The sequence below is a fragment of the Nipponia nippon genome, unplaced genomic scaffold (genome assembly GCF_047370975.1).
Source record: "Nipponia nippon isolate SJK-2023a ecotype South Korea unplaced genomic scaffold, ASM4737097v1 scaffold_7, whole genome shotgun sequence".
Lineage (NCBI taxonomy): Eukaryota > Metazoa > Chordata > Aves > Pelecaniformes > Threskiornithidae > Nipponia > Nipponia nippon.
This window is the reverse complement of record NW_028262391.1, coordinates 4,566,199-4,590,762: the sequence shown is the minus strand read 5'-3', so window position 1 is coordinate 4,590,762 and position 24,564 is coordinate 4,566,199. Positions and strand designations below refer to the sequence as shown.

Genomic DNA, 24,564 nt, shown 5'->3' with positions numbered 1-24,564 from the left:
TCAATTACTCTACTAGGATCCCAAAATAGAAGAGTAGTCTTTCACTATGCATTGCATACAGCAGCACGTTGTGGATATCTCCGTTAGGTATCAGCATATATTAAGAAAATAAACTACTTGTTATCATAGCTTGCAGTATCCAGTCCAGGGGACATGCGATGCAAGATCTGCTGTCCATCCCTCATTGCCATGGGCTGTATCAGACAGCATCAATCAAATCACTTTGCTTTGTGGCGCTGCAGGTCCTCCCTCAGAAAGGGGGTTCACAGCACTTCCCTCTCTGCTTAAAAAGGAAGAAAATATCATAGTTTATTAGGGTGCAGATTGTATCTCACTGATCTCTGCTGCATCAGTAGTGTATTATTACTATTGTTGTTGTTATTATTATTATTGTAATACAACTGCATAATAAAACTGTGTTACTCAGTTACTCCTCGGCAGCCCCAGCTATTTGGCATCTTGTCCCCTGGTACCCGGAGAGACGCAGCTCTCCCGGTGCCCCAGCACAACCAGCCCAGCTCCGGCAGCGCATGCGTGGGCTAGGCACACTCTCCTCGCCGTGACTCTTTGAATTTGGAGACAGATTTCTTTTTTGCCCCCCAATCAAGAGTGACTGCAAGTTTCTGCAGAAAACAAACCAACACAGTGGTTGTTTGGAAGAGCAGTCTTTTTACAGAATACCATTTTTTTTCCTTGAGTATCAGCTACGCTGTGTAATTGGCATGACAGTCATTACGCTGGTGTAATTATACAGTTATTGACATTATTCAGAAGGACATAAACACAGCTGAGCGGTTTGGTCCATGGCATTGTGCCTTCCAAGATTCCATCTACAAAACCCCATTTTTCAGATTTAATTGACCTCTGCATTCCCTGGTTTATCTTGTTTGGGGGTAGGAGATGAGGCAGCCAGCAAGTTTCCATACAGCGCATGTATACGGGTTAGATGTTTTTGTGTTAGTGGTAGCTTGGGGTCACACTGGGCACCCTGACCTGCCTGGTGGGGACTTTTGCTGGTGAGCGGTGCCTCAGTGGGGCAGGAGGAGGGACCATGAAGTCCCCGCTGGCTTCAACCTCAAACTCCAGTGCTGCAGCTGCCGCTGGGCAGCACAACTGGTGGTACAAGGGGCTGGTGCAAGCGCCACAGCTCAGTGCACCCTCTTGGCTGCCGCCTCGCTTTCAGTGTGCCGGGGCGGTGGTGGCTGTGGTGTGGATGCTGATCCTCCTTCAGCTGCCTGCAGGAGGACACAGAGGGACCACGAGACATCCCATGGGGCACTGGCACAACGGGAGTGATGTTTCAGGTGAAACAAGCCTTTGGGGAGAGGCCTTTCAGCAGTGCTAGAGGTAACACCAATTAATTCATGCTACCATGCAAGAAATCCAGAGGGATCATCCTTTGTTAAACAAGAGCAGCCAATTTACCAAGGCAGGTATAGGGCAAAATCCTATTTTCAGCAAGCTGCTGAGCCTGTCCATTGTGTTTCACGATCACTGTATGCAGATATATAAATGGCAGCTCCCTAAAGAAAACTTCCTTAGAAAAAGGACTCCCATTTCTCCAGCACTGCCCAAGCAGCTCATGATCAGCTGCAGCTGGAGCCCCTCACCCCAGCCCTTGTCCTGCAGCCCAGCAGCACCTGAGGCACATGCTCAGCTCTCCCCTGCTCCGTTGTGCGCCCTGGCTGTCGCTGAGCTTGGTCCTGCATGGCTACCAGGTAAGAGCATGGCAATGTGCTCCAAAACGGTGTGGCTTGGTGCTTGAAATCCCCATCAAGGGTTGCTGGGGTTGCAGAGAAGCTCCTGTGAGGGAGAGTTTCTTTTCTTGCACAGCCTGGCACTGAAGCCTGCGGGGTTGTGTGGCACAGAAAACTATCCCACCCCAGTAACCATCACGGGGGAGGACCTGACGCGTGCCTGAGCTCACATTAAGGAGTTGGCAAAATGCGATCAACAAGGTTGTATTACTTTAGGAAAGGAGACAACTAAAGGGACAAGCAATGGCTGGTGAAAAAGGCTGTGGAGAGGGTAATGGGGCTGGGTAAGGTGCAAACTGCTGATTTTTGCCAAGAAGGGGTTTTGGTTAGAGATGGGGGTGAGAGTGGGGAATCCCGGAGGCTGCAGCTGATGGAGGGAGCCTGCGGTGTCCCCTGCGCTAGAGGCTTTGTGGAGGGAAGATGGGCAAACGTTTCTGTTTGAGAGCTGAATAAAGACCTTCCAGTGAGAGAATGAGAGAGACTGATTTAATTTATCAGTTTAATCAATGATACTACATCTGTAAGTACCCTGATGGGGCACGTGTTGCTTAAACCTAGGGAAAGGCATAACCAGAATTTGTCGGGTAGATGAAATTGGAAAAATCCCTATCTGAAACCAGGCTAAACAGCATGGAGGGATTTACGGATTTCCCACCAGTGGGACCTTCCCGGTGGGGTTTCCCCACAGCTGTCGCCCAGGGGAGCCAAATGGCTTTCTGGAAGGGGCTTTTTTAGCCAAAACCCTCCTGGGCTCACTTTGCAGGCAGTGGGATCTGACTCTGTGATCTTCAATACATCAAGGGAAAGCAGGTGATCTACAGGTCCTGTCTGGCCCTAAAACTGTGAGAAACTCCTTAAAATCTGTCAGTGCACACCTGCCTGAGCTCAGTGCCCACTACACCAGGACTGACCGTGATGTGAGAGCTGAAATTGCGTCCCCTGTGAGCCCGATAGCCCATCCAGCTCCTGAACCCTTGCTCGGTTTTACTTGCCAAAAATGTGTTGGTGTTACAAACAACAGCAGCGTCAGCCATGAAGTGAGGAAGCGGCCAAGGAGACTATCAAAACACTGCATCCTTCGCAAAACGCTTTCCCAGGGCTACAAAAGCAAGTGGAGATGAAAGCTGAGTGGGAAGCGATGTGGGCTCCTGTGGGCGAAGGCAGGAGGAGCTCCCCGCTGCGGGGCAGGGCTCGCATCTGGGCTGAAAAAGCCCCTTTTGGAGGACAATGTGGTTTTCTTTTTCTTTTTTTTTTTTTTTTTTTCAGATGACACCCACCCATGCTCTGTTTGCTTTTGGTCTGCATCGTGGCCAGAGAAACCCTCCCAGAGGAGAGAGAAAGTGGGCAGTGGGAAAGGATAAAGACACTGATGCTATCTACTGCTTCAGTTAAAAAATGGGCGGTTTGGTTCATTTGTTGTGTTGGGATCTCAAATGAGCATCGGATCTCATCGCGTGCTCTCAGCTCTTGTTCTGGACTGAACCAGTGGTAAATGTGTCTGAGCTGCCTTGTCCCTGAGGTCTAACTGGGGAGTGGGGAGGCAGGACTGTCAGTGTGGTGGTCCCCAGCCAGCATCGCTGGGGTCTTTCCCTGGCATGGCTTTGGGGAGAGCGTGGCACTCGTCCCCGTCCTGTGCCAGGGTTGTGCCTCAGGGCTGCAGGGGGTTCAAACTCACACAGACTTTGGTGGGATCTCCATGGAGCTGCACTGCAACCTCCACAGAAAGAGCATGATGTGCTTCCACCTCCCTCTACAAAAATGCAGAGACTTGAAAAGCTGAGCCGTGTCATTTTGCTGTGTTTGCTGTTCCTGTCTTCTATCAAAGCCCTTTGCCATTTACTCAAGTTTCCTTATCCAACCGGCGGATAAAAGCTGGATACCAGACTGACACAGCATGCAAAGTCCTCTGAGCCGGGAGAGCAGGAACATCACATCATCGTGTTAGCACTGATCTGGAAAGGACAAATGCCAGCAGTACTGGCTTCATGTGGAAACCGCAGCTCGAGCCATATGCTCAGCTGGGTTCCTACGGAGGAGAGGGTATTCGTTGGCTTTCCACTAAAATACATAATTCCTCTCTCTCTGCACATTTGTTTGTTGGGTTTTTTGTTTGGAAACTCAAAGAGTGATCTTGCGTTAATAGGAGCCAATAAAATCAACTCCAGAACTAATTGAGGAGCTTTTTAACTCTTAGCAATGTCCAAAACAAAAGAAGCTGGCCCTGGTGCTACCCAAGCCACCGATATCCTTCCTGTTGAAACAGGGTTTCCCACAAGCCACGTTGTGCTCTTGCTCCAATGCTGTGGCTTGGCCGCACTCTCTGCCTGGGACACGCACTGCAAAACTCTCAAATGTTTCAAAATGTATTGACCACAGGCTCCATCCCTGGGGAAGCCATCAGCAGCTCATCGGGGCAATTATGCTTGGGCTGCTGGCTCGCAGTACAAGGTTTGGTCTGATATTTGGGCAACGAGAGACAGCGCGCCCCATGAGCTGGGTAAGCCCAGTGTGAAAAGGTTTTTTAGTTTATGGGGAAGTTGCTGCCTCCTCGTAGCTTGTGCTGCTGAGCATGGGTCCTGCCAGGCATCTACCCATGAATGGAGCCAGAGGATGCATGAGATGGCACATTACTCAAAAACCCACCCACACGACTCACCTGACAAGATGGAGGCGACGGCAGCGATGATGAAGGAAACAATGACCCCAGGCCCCGCCATCTCTTTGGCCACCAGGCCGGACACCACGTACATGCCGGTGCCCACGCAGCTCCCGACACCGAGGGAGATGAGGTCGAGGGTGGTGAGGACCTTGGCCAGCCTGGCACCCTGGGCAGTGGTGGTCCCCGTGCCCTCCAGCATCGACTCCACGGGCTTTGTGCGCAGGACACGGGCACGCAGGGCGTGGCCCGCCGCCCCCCATGGCACCCGCCGTGGGTCCAGGCGTGAGAAGAAGCCGCTCATGGCTGCTGCTGGGCTCGGCGGAGGTGGGTCACGGGCGGTTTTGACAGCACCCGCTCAGGGCTGCGGCTGCATCTCTCCTGCACTGGTGGCCCAGCTGCAAGAGAGAAGAACACACTTTTAAACTGAAATAGCAAAGGAAGAGGGATGTGCTCCACACGGAGGAACTGAAAGGTGCTCTCAAGCTGGTTTCTGGCTGGGCTCCGGTGCTGGGAGAGCCCTGGGGGCCGAGGGGAGCTTTGCTTTCACCAATGCTGCTGCTCCAGAGAAATCTCCTTTCTCCATGCCAGTTGTTTTGTACAACAGAGATGCTCTGCTCCCCTTTATGTTTGCCTGTGTGGTTTTAGCCCTAGTTATTAATACAGCCCCATAAGCAGCAGGAACATGATGCCCCCCCAAGTGCCTATTACGTGGTTTAATTGCTACCAAAAGTGATGATGGCTATGTATAACCGTGAGGTGACTGCAGTAATGACTTCCTTGAGACACTCAATGACTTCTTGACTTTGAGGAAAATAACAAGAATTGACACTCTCTGAATGCTAATATAAGGGAACGGAAAAAATAGTTTATTAAATATGAATTTTAGCCTGGCAGCTTTCTTCCTGTTAATACAGAAATCATTTTTTTTTTTTTTTAATTGCCTTGAAGACAAAACAATTATTTTTCCATCTTTACATACAGAACAAATTACATTGTGTCTACCAGGCAGCCTTGTGTTGCTGGAGTTTATTAAATAAAACACAGCATTCATTTCATGTTTTGGTTGATCACAGTTCAAATTGTCCTGATTTTTTTACCTCGAGCAACCACAAGCTGAAAGGCTGGATGTTCTAGCTAAGAATAACAATAAGGAAAAATTGTCACTGCTCTTGAGCAAATGTGCATCTTTGGGTTGAGAATAAAAAATGGGTTTGGCTTTTGGGTTGCTTGAGGAGTCAGCTGGTTTGCGGCATGGCATGGATCTCAGGTTAGGCTTTACTTTCTGGTTTAACTGAAGGTTTGTGTTGGAAGGGGGCAGCTGAGCCAGAGCTCAGTGGGTCTGCGCCAGTTGGGACAAGGCAGAGCAGCCCTCGGGGCAGCGTGCCCATGTGCTGGTGCCTCCAGGGTGGCTCTGCTTTGCCCGGGCTGTGTTTTGGCCATGGAGGAAATAACTTCTCTAACCAAAGCAATCACCACCCAAAATTCATCCTCCTTTTATCCAAAGCACAGCATCTCTGAAGCACAGGCTGGCAAAGAGGTCTTGCTGCACTTCACCCAACCACTTCCTATCCTTTATTTAATTGTTTTCCTTACTGGGACTTCATGGATGCTCCTAGTTGAGTTTGAAAGACTGAGGTTGCTATGCTTAGGTTTGCACCAAATTGATTTAAACTAGCCAAGAAGCTGGGCAGAAGATCCATCTGGTTTTTGAACTGTTAGACGCCCTTATCTCTGAGGAATTTTCTCATGTAGTTTGTACTGTAAGAAAATATCTTTCCCAAGTGAGCCCATCCTTGGTTTACTCACGGCAAAAACCCGTTGCAAGGTGAAAATAATAGATACTGAAGAGTCAGCTCTTAACTCTTGTAAGGAAAAGCATAATGAGAATCAATGGCTGGAAGCTGAGACTGGACAAATAAAAGTTGGGTGGTTGACTATGGGAAGAGATGAACACCAGAAAGAGCTAATTTGTGTTTCTTTCTTTATACCATTTCTAGATGCTTTTGTGAAGGCCGTGCTTATCACAGAGGAGCCGCTGGACTACCAGAAGAGGTAGGATGGCGTGGGCTGGAGATGCTGAGGCTGTGGGCTGGTCCTTGGTCCCATCACCAGCTTTGTGCTTTTAGCATGGGCAGAGCTGCCCTGTGTTTTAAGGGGGTTGGGACTGATGTTGTTTGAGACCAGCAGTTTTTCATCATCTTGTCTGTGGTGTCCATGGGTGGCCGATGAAGGGTTTGGGAAGGGTGGCATATGCTCAGGTCTCGCTGGAGGGATCCACATCCACACCGGCAAAATCAGCGCATCTCCCAAACTGGAGACTTGAGCATGACTGATTCAGACAGCCCAGTTCACTTTCAAGGCACATCAGGGTACAAAAATGACTTTCTCACTTTTTGCAAAGAACCTCAAAGGAAGACACGGCAGTCTTGTCCAGGAATAATTTTAACTGCTAAAATAATGAAAAACTTAAATATTTTAAATGGTTTAAATTTAAAGGAGGAACTGGCTGGTGGATCTGTGACGTGCCCAGATTTAGGCTGTGGAGCTGTTCCAGCTGCCCGGTGCCAGGCTGGGGCCGGGTACTCCTGCGTGGCTGCCCATTGCCATGGGGCAGCCCAGCGTAGTCCTGGGATTCATGCAACCCCTCCTGAGTCACCAAGGGAAAAAAAAACCTCCAAAACATCTGAAACAAAATAACTCTATAATTGCCACTATATTAAATTAAAGCAATCATTCAAAACTGTTCCAGATGTTGAAGCGAGATCAGCATATTGCTGCTCTGTAGCTTGGAAAACATCCTTTCACTCCACTTAGAGCCATAAAAAATATCTCATGGATGGCAACCATTTGCATGGAGCAGAGATGGTTCATTTCTGCTCTGCTCCACTAACCTTGGCTAGCTAGAAGCACAAAGTGAGAGGGAAGGAGAGCTTTTACTTGTGGTTTTGATCTGCTCTCTTCATTGTAAACCCAGGAAGCTCAAGGGAGCTGTGGCTCGGAGAGGGCAAGCCGGACTCGGGGAGCTGCAGCCAGGTTTCGGAGCTGTGTGTCTCTCCATCATCAGGCAGTCTGGGCTGGTTTCCCCCGGCTGCCGCTTCACCGGCTGGCACTTGCTGCTGCCACCACACGCTTGTTAGCAACCGCTGTTTGTACCGAAACACTCTTTTTCATTAGGGTAAATTAACTAAAACAGCAATCAAGTCGAGAGGAGAGGCCTAGGTATTTACAGGCATGGATCTTTCTTAGTGTCTGGTTTGGTGCTGAATGATTCCTGATGTAAAGCTGCTTTCTGCTGGCTGCCCCGTGCTGGTGAGACGCAGCGCGGCGCCCTGCAGCCCCCGGCATCGCCCATCCTGGTCACCCCCCACAGCTCCATCTTCTCCAAACAAGCTGCCCCATACCTCGTCTGTGCTCTGGGATGGCTTATTTGATTTTTCTGTTAATGTCTCCCCTCCATCCAGAAGTCTATAGAGGTATCCTTAAGCAAAGACCTCTACTAAAAAATGCTGGCAATGCAACAAGAAACAGAACACTGACGATGATAAATGAAAACAGAGAGCTCCTGTTGGTGCATTGATAGAAAGCCAGGCAGGGGCACGCAGTAAGATGAAAAGCTTGGATTTCTTCTGGTTTTCATGGCTCACAGAAGTAATTATTATAGAGGAAAACTTGCTGATGCCCTGGCAGCACCTGGGTCAGGATGGCCCTGGACCAGGGGACAGCAGCACCCAGCTTGCTGCAGAGGTTTTTATGGGGAAAGCCCCTTCCTCCCTGCCCAGGGGAGATGTGCCCCAGAAACGCAGGACTGAAGCAGGTTCCCATCAAACCCTGAGGCGGTGCCTGCTGTGGACCTCAGAAACAGTAATACAGATGTGTACAGTGCAGGAGCAACAGCCCTCAGACCCCCTGCCCGCTGTGCCTAGGGGCTGCACGCGGCGCTAGGCTTCAGCCCCAAAGGGCTCAAGAGGATGCGAGCGGCAGCTCAAGGGGATGCTAGAAACGGCTCCTGGCAGCAAACCCGCTGTGATCCCAGACGAAAGACAGGAGAAAGAGGAAGAAATGAGTTAGCCTGACTTCCCTGCTCCTCCTCTCCTTTTTCTTTTAATTACTAGCTCGGTAACGGTAAGGCGGACTCATATGAAGAGACACAAGACACAGAATTTCATTACAGCTCTTCCAGCAGGCAGAGGAATGACGTCAGCAGCGTGATGCAGCGCGGCGGGAGTCAGGCAGCAGCTCCGGCGGCCGCCAACCAGAGGGATGCCTTCTGCCGGGGCTGCTCGTCACGTTAATGTTTTCATTGCGAATGCAATTTGATTTGGAGTTTTGTGTGCTTGTTTTTACATTGTTGATCCCCAGCTGGGCTGCCACTGTAAAGGCTGGCTCTGCCTCCATCAGCAGCCCTCCTTAGAGGGATTTAGAAGCCAGGCACGGAGCCGACAGCGAGGGCTGGTCCCTGCTGGTCCCGGCGCCGCTCACATGGGTCCAGCTTCAGCAATCTGGCTTAGTGGCTTTGCTGTTAATTTGGGGCTCTTTTATTTTTAATCTTTCCAGTTTTACCTCTACTTGAGTAATTCAAGTGGAGCTGTTGTTAATTTAAACTAAAATTCTCGCTGAATTAAACTAGTGATATGTTTCAGGCTTAAGACCAACTTTCTGTGTTGCATCACCAAAAAAATCAGTTCAGGGATTTTTTTTTTCTGTGTGTCTTCATAGCAAAATGGAAGCAGAGGGGTTGAACAGCACTTTTCTGTGTTACTTCCAACTCTGTTACTTTAAGCGCTTTACCAATGTTGGCACTGCTGTAAAATGGCTAAGCATCATTATCTTCTTTTGACAAACAAAATAAAAGAGGAAATATTTAACTTGACCAAAGACATAAGGCAAGGGTGCCACACATCCAGAGCCAGCCCCCAGGAGTCCTTAAACTTTGTATTCTAGTCTCTAGTGCAAGAAAGAGTCTAAAGAGCATAGACATGTAATCCAGTAAAATAATTAGCATGTACATAGAGGTTACCCTTTTTGCCCCTCTCCAGCCTTCAGAGGGGCGATACGGTGTGCTGGTTTACCCTCGTCATCTCTGGGGAGAGACTGGGCTGCCTGAAGAACTGGGGAAAAGGCGGAGGGAAAGATGAGGGGAGAGATGTCAAATCTCCTTTCTGTCTTGCAGCTGGTGGGTCCCAATTCCTAAGCCAAATGTCTAATTCAGTATTTGAGCACCGATCTTTGGGCACCGTGTCCATGAAGGCGAGCAATGAAATGGTTTAGGTGGCTGAGTGCTCATCTTCCTGCCTGGATGAGGAATAGGTGGGAGCTGAGGTAACATATTCAGAGGTGAAATTGGAGCTGGTCACAGTGAAGGCCATAAGATCCCTTGATATTGGGTTGTTCTAAACTTTGCCAGGGTTAATTACACGCCAACCTCGCAAGCAGTTGGTCCCGGCTGTCAGGGTCCCTTGGGATCCTCTGGAGCATCAGGCTAGTGAGAAACAGCTCTGGGGCTGGAGGGATCGGTGTTTTCCTCCTTCCTAGAGGCTGGATGCATTTGGAGGTAGAACCTATAGCTCTTATAGCCTGCAGGGGATGGAAACCCAAATGCACCATTTGCCCTTCCCAAGATGCTCATGGGCATCCCTGCAAGTGCATCTCCTCCCCATGGACAGTAAATCCACCTCCCCAGGACACCAGGTTTTCTGCCGTTCTTCTCCCTTGTGCCAGTAGAAGGCAGTCCTATGCCTGGCATTTTGTTTTTCGCCTTGTTTTCTGCCCTTTTGGTATGGGTACCAATGATTCCTCATGGTGAAGAGTGGTGTAGGACTAAGTGCAGGGTACTTATGACAGATACAACAGTCTGTGAGTGCTGAGCTGTAAGTAATGCAATATGCATGAAGTGCTCCATTTGTGTTTGCAAATAAGCTATTTAATCACCAGGAAAAAAAGAAAAGAGAGAGAATTACGGAGAAAGAGGTATAATCAATTTGCACATTTTCAAAAAGGTCTAGTTTGTCATTGTTGTCTTGAGATGGCAAAGTAAAAGCCTTAAAAAACGTAATGATCCCTGCTAATGCAGGGAAATGACAAATCAATAGATGGGTGAGCTGAGCAGGAGATGGGGAACCAGGAGCTTCTTGGAACTGCTCTGACAGGTTCCCTGTGATGAAACCACATGAAATTAGTAAATTTGTTCCTCCGTCAGTAAAACGGAGAAAGTAGCTACCTTACAGAAGTGCATGAGTGGTTAATTCAGTTGGGTTTTCTAAGGAAGCAGAAGAGAAACCATGCTAAAAACTATTAACATTCCCCTAGCTGTACCTTGAAAACAATATTGCTTTTGTACCAGCCCATGGTCACCTGCAGAAGGACCCTTGTGGCTCTATGCACCTTTAAGCACTCATTTGTGGCAGCCGCGTGACTTTGCATTTGAAGTGCAGACATTTATACCAGTGCTCATGGCTATCAGATACAGCCTCCCCCATCCTTTTGCAGTCACGAGCCATGGCATGATCGAACAAATGAAACTCCTAAAGGAAGCTGTGCTCACAGGTCTGGGTGCTCAGACTGTTTCAAGGACTAATGTGCTGACCTCTGAAATCCAGGCATTTAAAATGCTGCGAGCTGAGTGCCCAGGAACCGAGATTCATCTCAGGTGCTGGCATGTATTTCTGCAACCTTCCCTCTGGTTTTGACAGCAGCAGCTCCACACTCTGAGCTGTTGCAAGGGGACAAAGGCATCTCCCTGCTAGTATGGTATCTTCTCCAGATGACAGCGAGTGGCCTGTTTGCAACGCTAGGTAGATATTGTTCTAGCTGTATGATTGCTGTTGGCATCAGCAGAGTGGTTGCCTTGCGTTTGCAGCTCTGGGCTTTTTCCTATTTTTGGGGTAATGGGTTCTACTTTCAGTAATTACTGCTTTGATGAGATACACGTTTTCTGTAACGAATCTCACTGTCGGAGTGGACAAGGGCTGCCTTTGTATCACTGAAATGTTTAGACCCAGATTACCATACAGTCTCTTCTAGAATTATACTCATTTGAAAACTGTCTTTGCTCTAACAACATGCAGGAGGAAATCTCTGTAATTACCGCGCTGTGCTTTCTTTTTCTTTCCTCTGTGGATCCATACTTTTACACTGCAGAATGAAAGTCATTACGGTTTGCTCCAGGCCAGCCATGAGAGCTTTTTTCATTTGACATAATTCACAGACTGGGTTATTTATTAATGTGTGAAGCTCTCTAAACAAAATGGATTTTTACTGTTGTGAGACTCGGGCTGATGCATCATTATGACAACTTATTTCATTTCTGGGTAGCGTTCTGAATTTCAGTGGCAAAATCACAAATTAAATTTTTCAGTAAAGTATGGATTTAACACTTTGGCTTTGTCATGCAAACCAGAAAAAAAATGACCTGCATATCAAACACAGGGCATGAAAACTCACTATTTTTAAGCCTCTATTTTTATTTTGAAGATTGCTGGGTTTATAGATTCCTTTATTCCCCACTAAGAAATAGTTTTTTTCCTCTCAACACTGACTCTCGCTTACCAGCAGTCTTTCTGGCTTTCTGTAATATTTTAGTAAGAGTCTGAACTGGTCTTGTACGCTGTAAACACATTGGGCTTACAAACACAGTTCAGCTCTTGCTGGTTTTCAAATGCGTTTCTCTTTTGTATGTGCGCACAGTCTCGTTAATTAGTTATCGTGTTCCATCAGCGGTTATACAAGTGTAATTGATTATGCCTCGCTGCCCCGTTTCCATGATTTTGGCTATCAGCTAATTAATGCAGGAGAGGTTCTCAAAGAAATACTTTCCTCAGAAGAAGCTGGAAAGACACATTCTTCAATCCCGAGCCTACTAAAGGCTCCAGAAGAAGCAATAGTAGTATATGCAAATCAATGGGGGTTTTTTGCATATGAAAAAGGGAGCCTGGAGCTGCGGGGTGATTTGGCTGGTTGTAGCCTGTGTCACTAAATTCCTCAACAGAAGTGTGAGGTAGATTCAACGCACTTCCAAGGAAGTGAATAGCAGGTCCTGCTGCTTTTATTACGTTTGGCTGCTTATTCACTGGGACAAAAAATCCTTGCCTTAGATGAGTAATCCTCCTGCATTTCAACACAACCGATTATATGAGTAATGTGAGCACAAGTTGATCAAAGAAGATGATTTAGAATAGAGTTTCTGTGTTTAGTCATTTATCATCATCAGCCAGGCAAATGCACTGCAACACCTAAGCGGTGCGTAGCGTGAGTAATACCTGGTGTTGTAGCATGAGGGCTTTTTGACATTTCCCAGTAAGTGAGTTACGAATGCACATGTAAGATTAAATCAGCATCTAGGATGGTACTAGTGAAGCTGAATTACATGAAGAATTATATGTTCTTAAAAATGCTAATAGAATAAAAATTAGGGTATTATAATATTCCTGAGTGATGTGCACGCGCTGCCTGGAGATGTCCTTGTGTAGCAAGGGAATCAGCATGAGCCAACACGATTACCTTGAGCTTAAAATTTGCTTGCATTGAAGCCCTGGTACCTAGCTGCATTCTTGCTCTTAGCCTCCCTTACCAGTGAGACCCCAAAACCCAATCTCTTTCACTGAAGCAACACATGTTGTCTCCCAGCTACAGTAAGCAGAGTCTCCCCATGGTGAGCTGCCCTGCCTGGAAAGTGTAACTCGACTGGTGTGCTCACATGCAATTAAGAACAGAGATTAGAGTTGCTGAAATATTATTGCTTTCGTTCTTGTTTGTGTCGGAGCTTTCAGCCAAAGGAACTTGACATATTCCTTCTTTCTGTCTTAATTTACTTTGTGCAGAGCTGGTGACCCTAGTTATTAATTGCACATCTCCTGGTCCCTGTTGCTTCCACAGCCGGTTAATGAGTGGAACACACCTGCTGTTGCCCAGGTGTCTTAGACAAGGCACTGACATACCCAGATGCTTCCCGAGGGCCTCGCTGCGGGGCTGGAGTGGCACGAGACCTGCCGCCAATGCTTTCTGCCTGTTTCCAGCCAAGGATGAAGGACAGGCAGGAGAAGCATACATTTCCTTCACTACCAGACTAGGGCATCCAAATCCTACCTGGAGGCCACCCTGGCATTGCTGAGCACCACGGAGCATCTGCTCATTTAGTACGACTCAACAGATCCATCATTAAGACCTGGTTCAATGATGCTCAACCACACATTTAAAGCTAAGTTTTAATTGTGCTGCTGTGGATGGAACGTGCCTAGATGGGCAAGCGGTGTCTCAGCACAAGGGGGTGTCTCCATCCTCAGGTTTAAAAAAAACTTCATTGAGTAAGACCCAGCCTGCGCTCAGGGAGCTGAGGGCCTGCAGGAGGAGCGGACAAAGCTACCAACTTAGGTCATGATGACCAACAAGCAAGAGTCAGTGGCTGCTGAGAGGGGCTGCCCTCAAACCCACACATTTGGCTTTATAGATGTTTCGACACTTGTGGCGTGACAGCAGTAACCCATTTCCCTACAGGCAGCAAACCACTTGATCCTGTAACTCTGTCCTCTCAGAATCAGGACGTGGTGCTTGAAAAACCTGCGCCGCAAAAGCTCTTCTGCTCTTCACCTGCCAGGTAGATTTAATTTATGGTATCATGTATTTCAGTAAATTATTGATACAGTCACCATGCAGAGGAACAGAAACAATAGAGTCACGTGCTGCACGGCTCCACCTCGCTGGTTTTTGTTTCATAAGTGCCTGGGCTTCACTCTGACAGTTTTATTGCGGGGAAAAAATAGTTTTCTCCTAGGGATGTTCCAGCCTGGTGACAGAAAGGGATGGGCTGTGGTGGGAGCATCAACGCTAGCTGGAGCTCCCAGCCCCATGCCGATGACTGCATAGTCTAGACACAGGGCTGCTATTCCATGAGCCAAGGAAAGACATACAAGAGAAAAATTGCGCAGTACTAGAAGGCAGTTTCCAGCTGACAACCACAGCTTAGCTACATCTCATCACTAGTAAACAAAAAATGTTTTAGGAATCTCTGTGGCTCGTGGATCTAAGTTAGAGTCTGCTCCCATTTACACCATGGGAGCCAGCAGACTCACCCTGGACCAAGGTGAGACTCTGGCCAGGTTTTCATATCCATAGGAAGCAGCTTAAAAATACCTACTATATTTCTTGACTCTGGATCCGTTTGCATCCCTAGATCCACTGTCTCTCACAAGAATGACAAGTTCAGGCCCAGCCATGGCTTTATATTTTATAGAGCGCGCCAATCTGGGACTGATTTTTTAAAAAAAAAATTCTTTAATCAATGTGAAGTACACAAATGCTACCCACCCGCTAATGGTTTTTTGTGTGACATAGGGATCTCACTGCCACACATGGATGAAGAAGCATTTGATTCTTTTTTACATTCTTACATTCTTATTTTTAAAATGTCTTAATAATCCAAACAACAACATGTTGCTTAAACATTTACATTATGGTGATCTTAATAGCTCAGGTGCTCTGAAAGCAAAATTATGATTATTTGGGGGCTAAGAAGTCTGAGGGACTAAGTATGTTCTGTTACAGACTACTCTGTTACCGTCTTTTTTTTTTTTTTCATGAAGAGCCTAGGATTGTATTTATGCTTGTGTAAGTTCTTGCTATCCTGTTTGCTTGAATGTTGCAGGGCTTCACAGGAAAACCATTAATTCAGCCATCAAGAGGTTATCCTGTTCTCATTGAATTTTCTAGAAAAACTCCTGTTGCCTTCAAGGGAAGATGGATGAAATCTTATTATATGTGTGTGATTTCAGAACTGAGAAAACAGACTGCCTTGTGCTCAAGAAGCAAGTAGTGTCAAGTCAGCCTATAAATATATCCTTTAAAATACTTTGGGCTGGAATCCTTCCTGATACGATCCCATATGAGACTCTGAAGTTTCATAAAGAATGAATTTTCATCATTTTCATATGATCCTAAAAAATTAGAGAAGGGTAAGATACGTCTTGACATGGGAGTCATGACTGACTCCCTAAGGAGAATGATTTATGTTTTGAACTGCTTCCCTTTACTGCAACATGCACAAAGACAGGATTCTTTTTAGGGAGAGTTAATTAATGGAACAAATTGGAAAACTGGGAGACTCAATATATAAGTTGGTCAGTCATTTGTTCTGCTTTTGGTATGTGGTCAAAAATCCCACCTGCTGGGAATGTTGCACTTGTCTAGAGGGCAGGCTGGGGCACCTGGGAGCAAAGCCGTACATCCCTGTGCCTAACTTGGGGAATTAAGGATCAAAGGTACCATTAAGTCCACCGAGTTCATTTTGTCTGAATCGCAGGCCATTAGCTTCCAGGCAATTACTCCTGCAGGGAGCCCAATGACTTGCTTTGGCTAAGTTGCATCTTTTGGGAGGACATCAAGTCTTGACATAAACAGATGGAGAATCCAGCAGGTTTTCTGATAGCTCCTTCATCAGGTCATCAGCCCTCCACTGTTCAAAAATGCGATCTCTCACTTAAATCAGAATGTTTTGGCTTTAGCATCTCGGCACCGGTTCATGTTGTGCCTTTCTTTGGCAGACAGAGGAATAACTCAGTGCCTAGGAATTTCTTTCTGTAGAGGCTCTTAAATTCAAGAATCAACTCACCTCCCACCCTTCTTTTTAATGAAGTGAGTTGCTCAGGTGCTGTAGTTCCTCCACTGCAGGGGCCTTTCTCTGGTCCTTGACAGGTTTTGGCTTTTCTTTTATTTTTTTTTAACTTCCAATTTTATTGTCATTTTTGTTGATGTCTTCTGTATTCTAGCAGTCTCAGTTTCCAAGGGCTGAGGTAAAATTTCCTTCCTACATCTCCCCGTACTGAACAGCAGTTGAACAAGGCTTTTTTTTCCCTTGGTCTTGTTCAACAGCTTGTCCTGTTCCAGATACTGCCTCCATCCTGTCTTCTCAGATATGTACTGTACGTTTGGCTTTACTTTGAGAGGACCCAAGATTCTTTGTTGGCATCATTCATGGCTCATCAGTCTCTGTTTTGTTGGCAAAGTTCAGCACCTTTGGCAGATGAAAATGGGAAATGGTACTTGGGCCTTGGATCCCTGCAGGAACCCCTTACTTCTCTGTTCTCATACAACAAGGACTCCCCATGGAGCAGTGCGTTTTAGGAACAGATGATTAATCAGTTTAATCTAGGTAACTTTTCACTCTAGTGTTGTTTTTGGCTTGTTTGAGGTTTGTTGTTTGTTTACAATATGTTGTTCAACTACGGTAAGTCATATGCCTTAGCAATGTGTACCAATAAAATGAACACATGTAAATATCTTTAGCAATCAGATTTTCAGTCTCATGACAGCTTTTGGGCAATTAAACAAATGCCTTGGCATGCTAAAATGTACTTGCCTTCTACTTAGGGACACTGGGAGGATTAATTAGTTAATATGTTAGATTAAATCAGACATAGCCCTTTGAGCTGAAAGTCTTCTCTGGGGTCGACCAGCGTCGTACTGCTGCCTACTCCTCCCCGGGGTCTGTGTTGATTTAGGAAGCCCTCTGTTAGAGTGCTCCAGGTACAGCCTGTGACAGGAAAGCACTAAGTCGATCTGTATAAACTAGCATTTAATAGGCCACAAAACCTGAGCTGGAAGGCAATTCTGAGAAAAGAGATTAGGATTTTCAATACAGTGATGCTGAAGCACACCTACCCGGGGCTGAGGCAGGCAGACGGCTGGGATTAGGTAATTTGAACATACCCGTGTGGAATCGATAAACAGCACCGAGTCGAGGGTGACGTAAAAAGGAAGCTAACTCCATGACCAGGAGCTAAGTCAGAGGGAGTTTTGCAGGCGCCGGCGGGAGGACGGAGCCGTCAGCTGGGGCTAGCCGCCTCGGCGGGGCTGGAGGAGGCTCGGCGGGGTCGGGGGAGGCTCGGCGGGGTCGGGGGAGGCTCGGCGGGGCCGGGGGAGGCTCGGCGGGGCCGGGGCCGGGGCCGCCCCGCCGGGGCTTCAGCACCGCGGACAGCGCCCGCCCCCGCCGCGCTCCGGGCCCCGCTGCCCGCGCCTCCGCGCCGCCTCCCCCGCGGCTTCTCTCCTGCTCCGACTCCTTTTCTGCCGGTCGCCCCCCCGCCCGCAGGGTCAGCCTTCCCCTCGCCGTAACCTGTCGCCGGAGCCGTCCCTTCCCTCAGGCCACCCGCGTTTCTCCTCTCACTCTGTTTTTCCCCGTTTCCTATCAATCCCAGGCCGTCAGCCCTGACACCCCCCCACCACCACTTCCTCCCCTCCGGTGAGTGCCCGACACTTTGTAAACACGGGGCCGCAGCCTGGCCGGGGCAGTGGGACCCCCCCCAGCGGGCTGGGGTCCCCTTGCCGCGGCGGCCGCGAGCGGGGCAGGACCCGGCCCTGTGTGCGTGGGTGGGGGGTCCACGGCCACCCTCCCCCCGGGGCGCCGGGCCAGACCTCTGCCGGGCGGGGAGCCGGGCCCCCCGCGCCCCGAGAGGCTCCGAGCCGCTCCCCGCGGGCAGGAGGGCGACAGCGCCTTCCCCCCCCTCCACCCTCCCCTCCATCCCCCTTCCCTTCCCCTCCCCGGCGGTGCGGGGCACTCACCGCTGGGCGCGGAGGGCAGCGGGCGGGCGATGCTGCGGAGCCTCCTCGGGCGCGCAGCCCGGCGGGGGCGGCTGCGCTGCTGCAGCCGGCGGGGGGGGGGGGGGGGCGGGCTGCGCTGGGCACCGCCGGCCCCGGCTCCCGGCCGCGCAGGCAGGGCGGAGGGAGGAGGAAGGGAGGGATGAGGGATGAGGGAGGGATGGAGGAGGGAGGGAGGGATGGAGGAGGGCGCTGCAGCTCCTCAATTATTCAGCGCTTCCCCCTCCCTGCGCTCTCCCCGCCTGCCGCATGTCACCGCCCGGCAATGCCCAGGGGCCGAGCCGAGCCGAGCCGGGCCGGGCCCGGGAGACCTCCCACCCATCGAGTCCTCTCTGCCCGCCCAGGTGTCCCGAGGGCTGCGGGCGGCCTCCCCCAGGTTGCCCAGCTGCTGAAAAATAACTCTGCTGGCTGCCTCCTCCAGAGCAGGGTTTTCCTCACCCCAGGGACAGAGGGTGGCGAGCCCCCCCTTTCTTTTCTCCTTGAGCCGCGCTGTGAGATTTGGGTGCTAATACTGTAATCCCGGCACAGGCAGAATTAGGACTGAAATAATGCCTCATGTATTGCGGTGTGCCACGTTGTCCAGCCCTCTGCGTGGCCCGGCTGGGAGGAGTTAGATATCAGGTGCAGGATATATTTTATATTTTATATCCATAGCTGCTTTTGAGGGTAGCTGGAATTCATGTTCAAGATTACTCCTTATGTTTCCTTATCGCATTTTTATTTCTTGATTCTTGCTATTTGGTTCCCTCTAGAAGCACTCCCACTCTGTATCTGTATTCTTACCATTTTGACATCAAATCCAAAATGGTTTCATCTCCAGTGATGTCTGGCGAGGGTCAGATTTCAGCCTCTGTTACAGCTTCATGCTGTAACTTCTAACAGGACCCATTCCCAGATGCGGGGTGCACCTCGAGTGGAGAGAAGCTATTCATTCTCTAAACACTGAAATAAAAGTCTGCTGATAAAAATGAAAGGTGTGATCCTCCAGCTTCGGGTCAGTTCGGGAAGCCAATGTTGGCCTGATGTGAGTGACCCCGGCAGGAACCGCGTCAGTGGCGGTGACCTTCTGGGGACCTACAGGCAGCAACGCTGCACAGATAAGCCCGGCCAGGATGTCCACCATCCTGCACGGGATAGAGGACCGTATGTCAGCTCTGATTTCCTTTCCATCCCTGATTTCTGTGGTATTTTTTGTGGCTCTCCAGATGAGTGCCATCATTTTCCCAATTTCTTACCAGGCTCCTTCCTCTCTCCAGCTCAGCTCTACCTCCCTCTCTTCCCTCTCTCACAGCAGTCTCTTTGCAGCCCCTCTCTTCCCAAACAAGAGCAGAAAAGACCGCTCCCAGGTTATTGCTGGTCAGCAGAAGGTGTCATCCCGGGATGACACAATGCTCCGTTCCCTTCCTGCCGCTCCGGCCAGCGCACATCACACCATACAGCGCACAGCAGAAAAAGCCTCGCTGGAGCCAAAGTGCAGCCAGCTGATTACCCTCCTCACAACCAGCAGTTTTGAAACCCTGGTTTTATTCTTTTCCGTACTCTTTCATTCCCTGAAAGCAACACTCAGAGCTGCAGCTGCTCTCCTCTCCCTGTCTGTAGTCCCCATGCTTCCCATTTGGTTGTTGTTTCTCTTCTCGTTCACTGGCTTCCCCCAGCTGCTTTTGCTCAGTCCGTGGACGCCAGACGCAGCTGCGGATGGCTGATCTCAGGAGCTTCCTTTTGTCTAAATCTCAGCAAAAGAGAAAAGCTTCTCCATTTGCTATTGCATCTTGTTTTGCAGTGGGTGAAAGCAGCGTGTGAGGAAAGGACACGGAGGGGTGTGGGTTTCTGAAACGATTGTCAGTGTGGCCAAGTTTTAATGGGACTTACCTGCGTGTGTGGGTCGAGTCATTCGAGTCGTATTTATTCCTTGGGGCTGGCGTACCAGAGCGTGGGATTGCACGCCCTGAGGGCTGACCCACAGGCTGCTGCTATCAGCACATCTGGCCCACTGCAGTTTGGTTGGTATCAGCAGAGAGGGGCTTTTGTGTCCTCTGAGCAAATACTTGTAGCACCCAAGTCTGCATAAATCATTGTGCGGTACCACCGTATCATCCCTCCCTTCCACCTGCCCTCTACTACTCAGACCTCTTGCTCCAGACTTTGCTGTATAATAGTTTTCCAGACCCTGTTGCAGTCCAACCTTGATCTACTTATATGCTTGGCTCTGTTTTATCCAGTGGTACCTACAGTTAGCTACCCGAAACACCCTGCCGCCACCTTGAATAATAACAGGCGCAAATGTTTTCTCAGAGGCTCACTTAAGCTCTCTCTCATTAATCCTTACCCTGTTTTCCTGAGTTTTGTAACTTCCAATCTTGTAGGAAGATGAATTTCTGCAGCTGCCCCTCTAATGGTGCTCTCCGAGTTGATTCAATGCGAGTCTGTCATCTGGATAAAGAACTGAATGAGACCAAGGTACCCTCTAGACAAGTCCCATCAGCAAGATCACCCTCAGATTAGGGTGGAATTTCCCCTAGCAGCCAAGCACACAATGATACTTTTGCAGCAGAATTTCCTCTGTCCCCAGGCACTGCCTAGTTTCTAGATTAAAATAATTTCTGCCCATTTTTTGGTAACAGCAAGTGGCCGTCTGACTAGTCTGACTAGTGGCCTCAATAACACCTTATAGCAGGGATCTCCACCAGCTGCTATCTCATTATCTCAGCTGTTCTGCTTATCAGCATCAAATATGGCCTTTCCAATTTCATGGGACATAACTTTCTTTTTTGTGACTGAATACACACAGGCAGAAGCCGCCCGATTGATTTTCTTTCTTCCTTTTATCAAAATGTTTGTTTACCTCATTCTTAATCCCCTCATACTTGTCTCATCCGTGACTAATTAATTGTGCCATTTAAATACCATGGTTCCTGCAGTTTTCTGGGCTATTTCTTTGTCTACAGATCTATTAGGACAGTCAATACAATCTTGGCCTGCTGGCCTCCAAGTCCCTCTAGGGCTTCCAGCATCCTCACCTCATGGGCCCTCTTTCCCTTCATGAAAACTTCTCAGAAAGGAAAGGCTCATTGCTAATTCCTTTATTTTGCTGAGTTTTCCTTAGTGCCATTTCTCAAAATGTTTTGACATCATCAAAACGGACTAATGGGCTGTTCAAGAGGAATAGCTTGGGCTCCCTTTGGATTTATGTTGGGTTCCCGACCTGTGCGCTTGGTCACCCCATCACATTTTTGTTGGTTTTGCAAAGACGCACTGATTTGGGTTATGTTTCCAAATAAAAACCTCCTTGAAACAAATTAAGTTGTAGAAGAGAAAATACTTTGGAATAAAATCAAATTCCAGTCAGAAATTGCATTTGAAACTGGCATGAGAATTGAAAATTATTGTGGATTTTCAAATGTTCGCTCCCAAACTCCACCGGGCACTAACAAGGAGAAGCCATCGCATTTTTCCCTTGCCATTTCCATGTCCGTGTGCGCTGGCAGCTCCTGTTAGATCAGCAGGGCTGAAGGCACAGCCTCCATCTTATCATTTAGCGAACGCGGTTGAGGAGTGTCAGCTAGCTCTTAGGGAAGATAGATATTTCATAGAAAAACACCACTTTTGTCTGCAAGCACCAGGCTGCTTACAGGGACATCCCATTACGCAGCTGCTGGGATGCAGTGGTGGGAGCTGGTTAGCCCTCCACCTGCTTGCTCTGTGTGCCCGATAACTCATCTCCATGGCTTCGGCAAGTGTTCTTGCTCCGATTTAGACTGGGGCATCACAAGATAACTCAGTGAACAGCTGTATCTCCTGGACATCCAGTGCAAAGTTCACTTGATGGTGTCTCTGAGCAGAGACCAGATGGAGCCCTGCAGAAGTGCCGGTATTTTTAGAAATGTGGCCAGAATGCTTGGCCATATTTTCTTACTTTTCCATCAGTTGGAACCTCAGTGAGGACCCTACAGGGGTCAAAGTGATGGAGGCATTAATGTAGGAGGATAAGAAGAGGGATTAATCTTGCTGTCTCATCTCCTGTTGATGACTGGTGGTACGATGAATACCAGCGTGAGGAAGGATAGTCCTGTAATTAAAGCCCCAACTCAAGACTTAGAAAACCTCACTCAAGTTACCAGCTCTGCAACAGGTTTCCTGGGCGAACTTCATTGTTCTTTGCAGTCCTAATGCTGTGAAATGATAGTGAAAACATTGCCCCGTCTCAGTGGGTGTGTGGCTGCATAGGCTGTGATTTCTTTGGGTGAGGGACTGTCTCTGCGTGCTTTATGGGACCCTGACCTCACTGGGGCAGTTCACCTGGGCAGATGCAATTCTCCAGGCAGGTAAAAGAAGATGCCTGGAGTGGCGAGCTGGACCTCCCTGACCCCCTGAGGTCTTACCCTGATGCACAGGGACGGCAGCCTTGATGCAGCTGGGCAGGGAATGAGCCCAGCACTCACAGGGCACTCGCTTCACTATTTAAGTTACTTGTCTGTAGTGGAACTGGCCATGGGCTTAATTTCTGCTTAGGGCAATGGAAAGGGTTATTCTGCCCTGCTAAGCAGCATCTTGGCCAGATTACAAGAAAACAGTTGTGTAGATGTCTCTCATAAACCCGTATCAGGGCCCTTCCCTGCTGTGTGGAAGGATAATCTCAGTGGTGTGTAGGTATAAACAGAAATCGGGGTAACATCCCAGCACAGAGAAGCCTGGGAATGCTTTGCCATTTGATTTTATCTAGCTAAGATTTTTCCAGCCTCTTTCTTTCTCGCTCCATATCCTCCATGCCAGGTTGAGCAGAGAAGTTTGATAACACATCCATCAGACGTTCCCCATTCAGATAGAGATGGGGTGGCAGAGCATTAAAGAAATCCCTTTCAGAGCCATATGCAAACGTACAGCGCAAGCCTAATTCCAGCATGAGCTGTGGCCTCTCCCCTGGCTGGAGGCTGTCGCTGGTGCTGGCAAAAGAAGTGATGCCCTTCGGTTGGGCCATCACTGTCCCCAATGCGGAGCTCCCACTGGTACCAAAATAGCTGTATTAACCTCGGCCACGGGCAGATAAACACCTGTGTGATGGGGTCAGGGACTGCATGGGGTGGGGGATCCATGTGGGGACACCCCACCTTGGGGACAGGGAGCTCCAGTCGCCGGTGGGGCTCCCCTTCCCGTGCTGGGACAGGGGCTGCAGCGGGGCCGTGCTTTTGGGGGAGGCTGGGTTAAAGCATCCGCCAGCGAGAGAGGATTAAATGATTCAGTGTTTGGAGGCTGCTGCGTTATTTAAAGGACCACACACTATTTTTTTCTTATGCAAGAAGACTGCTTTTAACAACAAAAACCAGGCAGAAGCGTGTTTGTTGTCTTCTCATTTTCTTCGTCTATGGTTTAACATTAATGCTTTGGGTCACCACGTAGCTGGTAAGTGCAACCTGTCCCTCCAGGTCACACCACGTATGCCGTGACGATTATGTCTTCATTGAGTGAAACTTGATACATTGCTGAGTATCATTTCCCACTGTCCTGCAGGTGGATTTAGATCTTCTGGATTTCAGGTAAACTAACAAGGGTGCAGCTGGTGGCAGGATTTGGTCTTAGTTATCTGTTCTGAGGGTGACAGATAAAGCACCATAGCACAAAAATGATACCAGCGCAGGGACGTTTGATGGATTTATTGGCAGACCGCACGCAGGACATGACTCTGGATGTAGAGTCACCGCTGGCTAACATCTCTGACTGTTAGGAATTAGTTTGATTCCCGTTGAGTGGTCTCCAGAAGAGCAGCACCTACTTGATATCTTTAAGCTCTCCAAAAGCTGCCAGCCACCTTGGGATTGATGCGATGTGCAACATGTAGTCTGTATCTGTTGGCAATGCCCCGTTCTGGCGGCTCAGTGCTTACTGTGGAGCGGCGTGTCGCAGTGTTTGCCACCCCTCACGTGCCCTCTAGAGAGATGCCTCTCAAGCTGAAGATTTCTTGGTGTAGCCACCTACTCATCTCAATAAAGCTGTGGTTCTAGCAGGAGCCATGCTGGGCTAGTTTTAGGCAGAAACTCTATCCGTAAAGAGCTGAGAGAGAACATTTTTCTTTTTAAAGGTGCTGTAAATGGTTTTGTTAAAAGTGTGCTAGCGCTTTGAGGGCAAGGCTTTGGCAAGAGGACCCATTTCATAGCCCAGTTCACCTGCAAAGAGCAGGGGGCAGGAAAGATGTGTTGCTGCAAGGCCTTCTTGTTCTTGGGCTGACTTGCTCTCCTATGGTCTTGTACACACCAGGCTGTGTCTGATCTCCAGTGCTTTCCCTTGTTGCCTCTCATGGCCTCCATCCTGGACTCATTTCAGCTCCCTGTCACCTTCATCTTGCTGTAGATGGCTGGCAGAGCAGGGCTTTAGTGGGCAGTGGTACCCCCCGTGCTGCACACAGGGCTGGGGAGCATCCGCGAGCCGTCTGTCCCCACCGCAACACACTACAGCGACAGGTCCAGCTTACTCTCTGCTAGGCTGCCCACGCACAGGAGAAGCTGTTTCTGTTGTTCTCCGTAAAAACAGCCTTAGGCCACAGTGTTTGGTTTGGGTTTGTACACAAATAGCTTA

At 48.8% G+C, this 24,564-nt stretch overlaps 1 protein-coding gene and 1 long non-coding RNA gene across 2 annotated transcripts in view; one reads left to right on the top strand and one right to left on the bottom strand.

Moving 5' to 3' along the window:
- Nucleotides 1–18,051, bottom strand: part of SLC7A14 (solute carrier family 7 member 14) — a 33,037-nt gene extending 14,986 nt beyond the window's left edge. The window contains exons 1-2 of the mRNA XM_087740210.1: nucleotides 17,962–18,051; nucleotides 4,414–4,811 (exon numbers count right to left, since the gene is read on the bottom strand). Coding sequence (XP_087596336.1) covers nucleotides 4,414–4,717 — 304 coding nt within the window. The 5' untranslated portion in view covers nucleotides 4,718–4,811; nucleotides 17,962–18,051. The remainder of the gene's footprint in view (nucleotides 1–4,413; nucleotides 4,812–17,961) is intronic.
- LOC148050767 (uncharacterized) lies at nucleotides 1,592–8,842 on the top strand. Its single transcript, XR_015700637.1, has 3 exons — nucleotides 1,592–1,718; nucleotides 6,414–6,468; nucleotides 8,529–8,842. It is a non-coding gene; the product is annotated as an uncharacterized LOC148050767 (long non-coding RNA).
- Nucleotides 18,052–24,564: the final 6,513 nt, after the last annotated feature.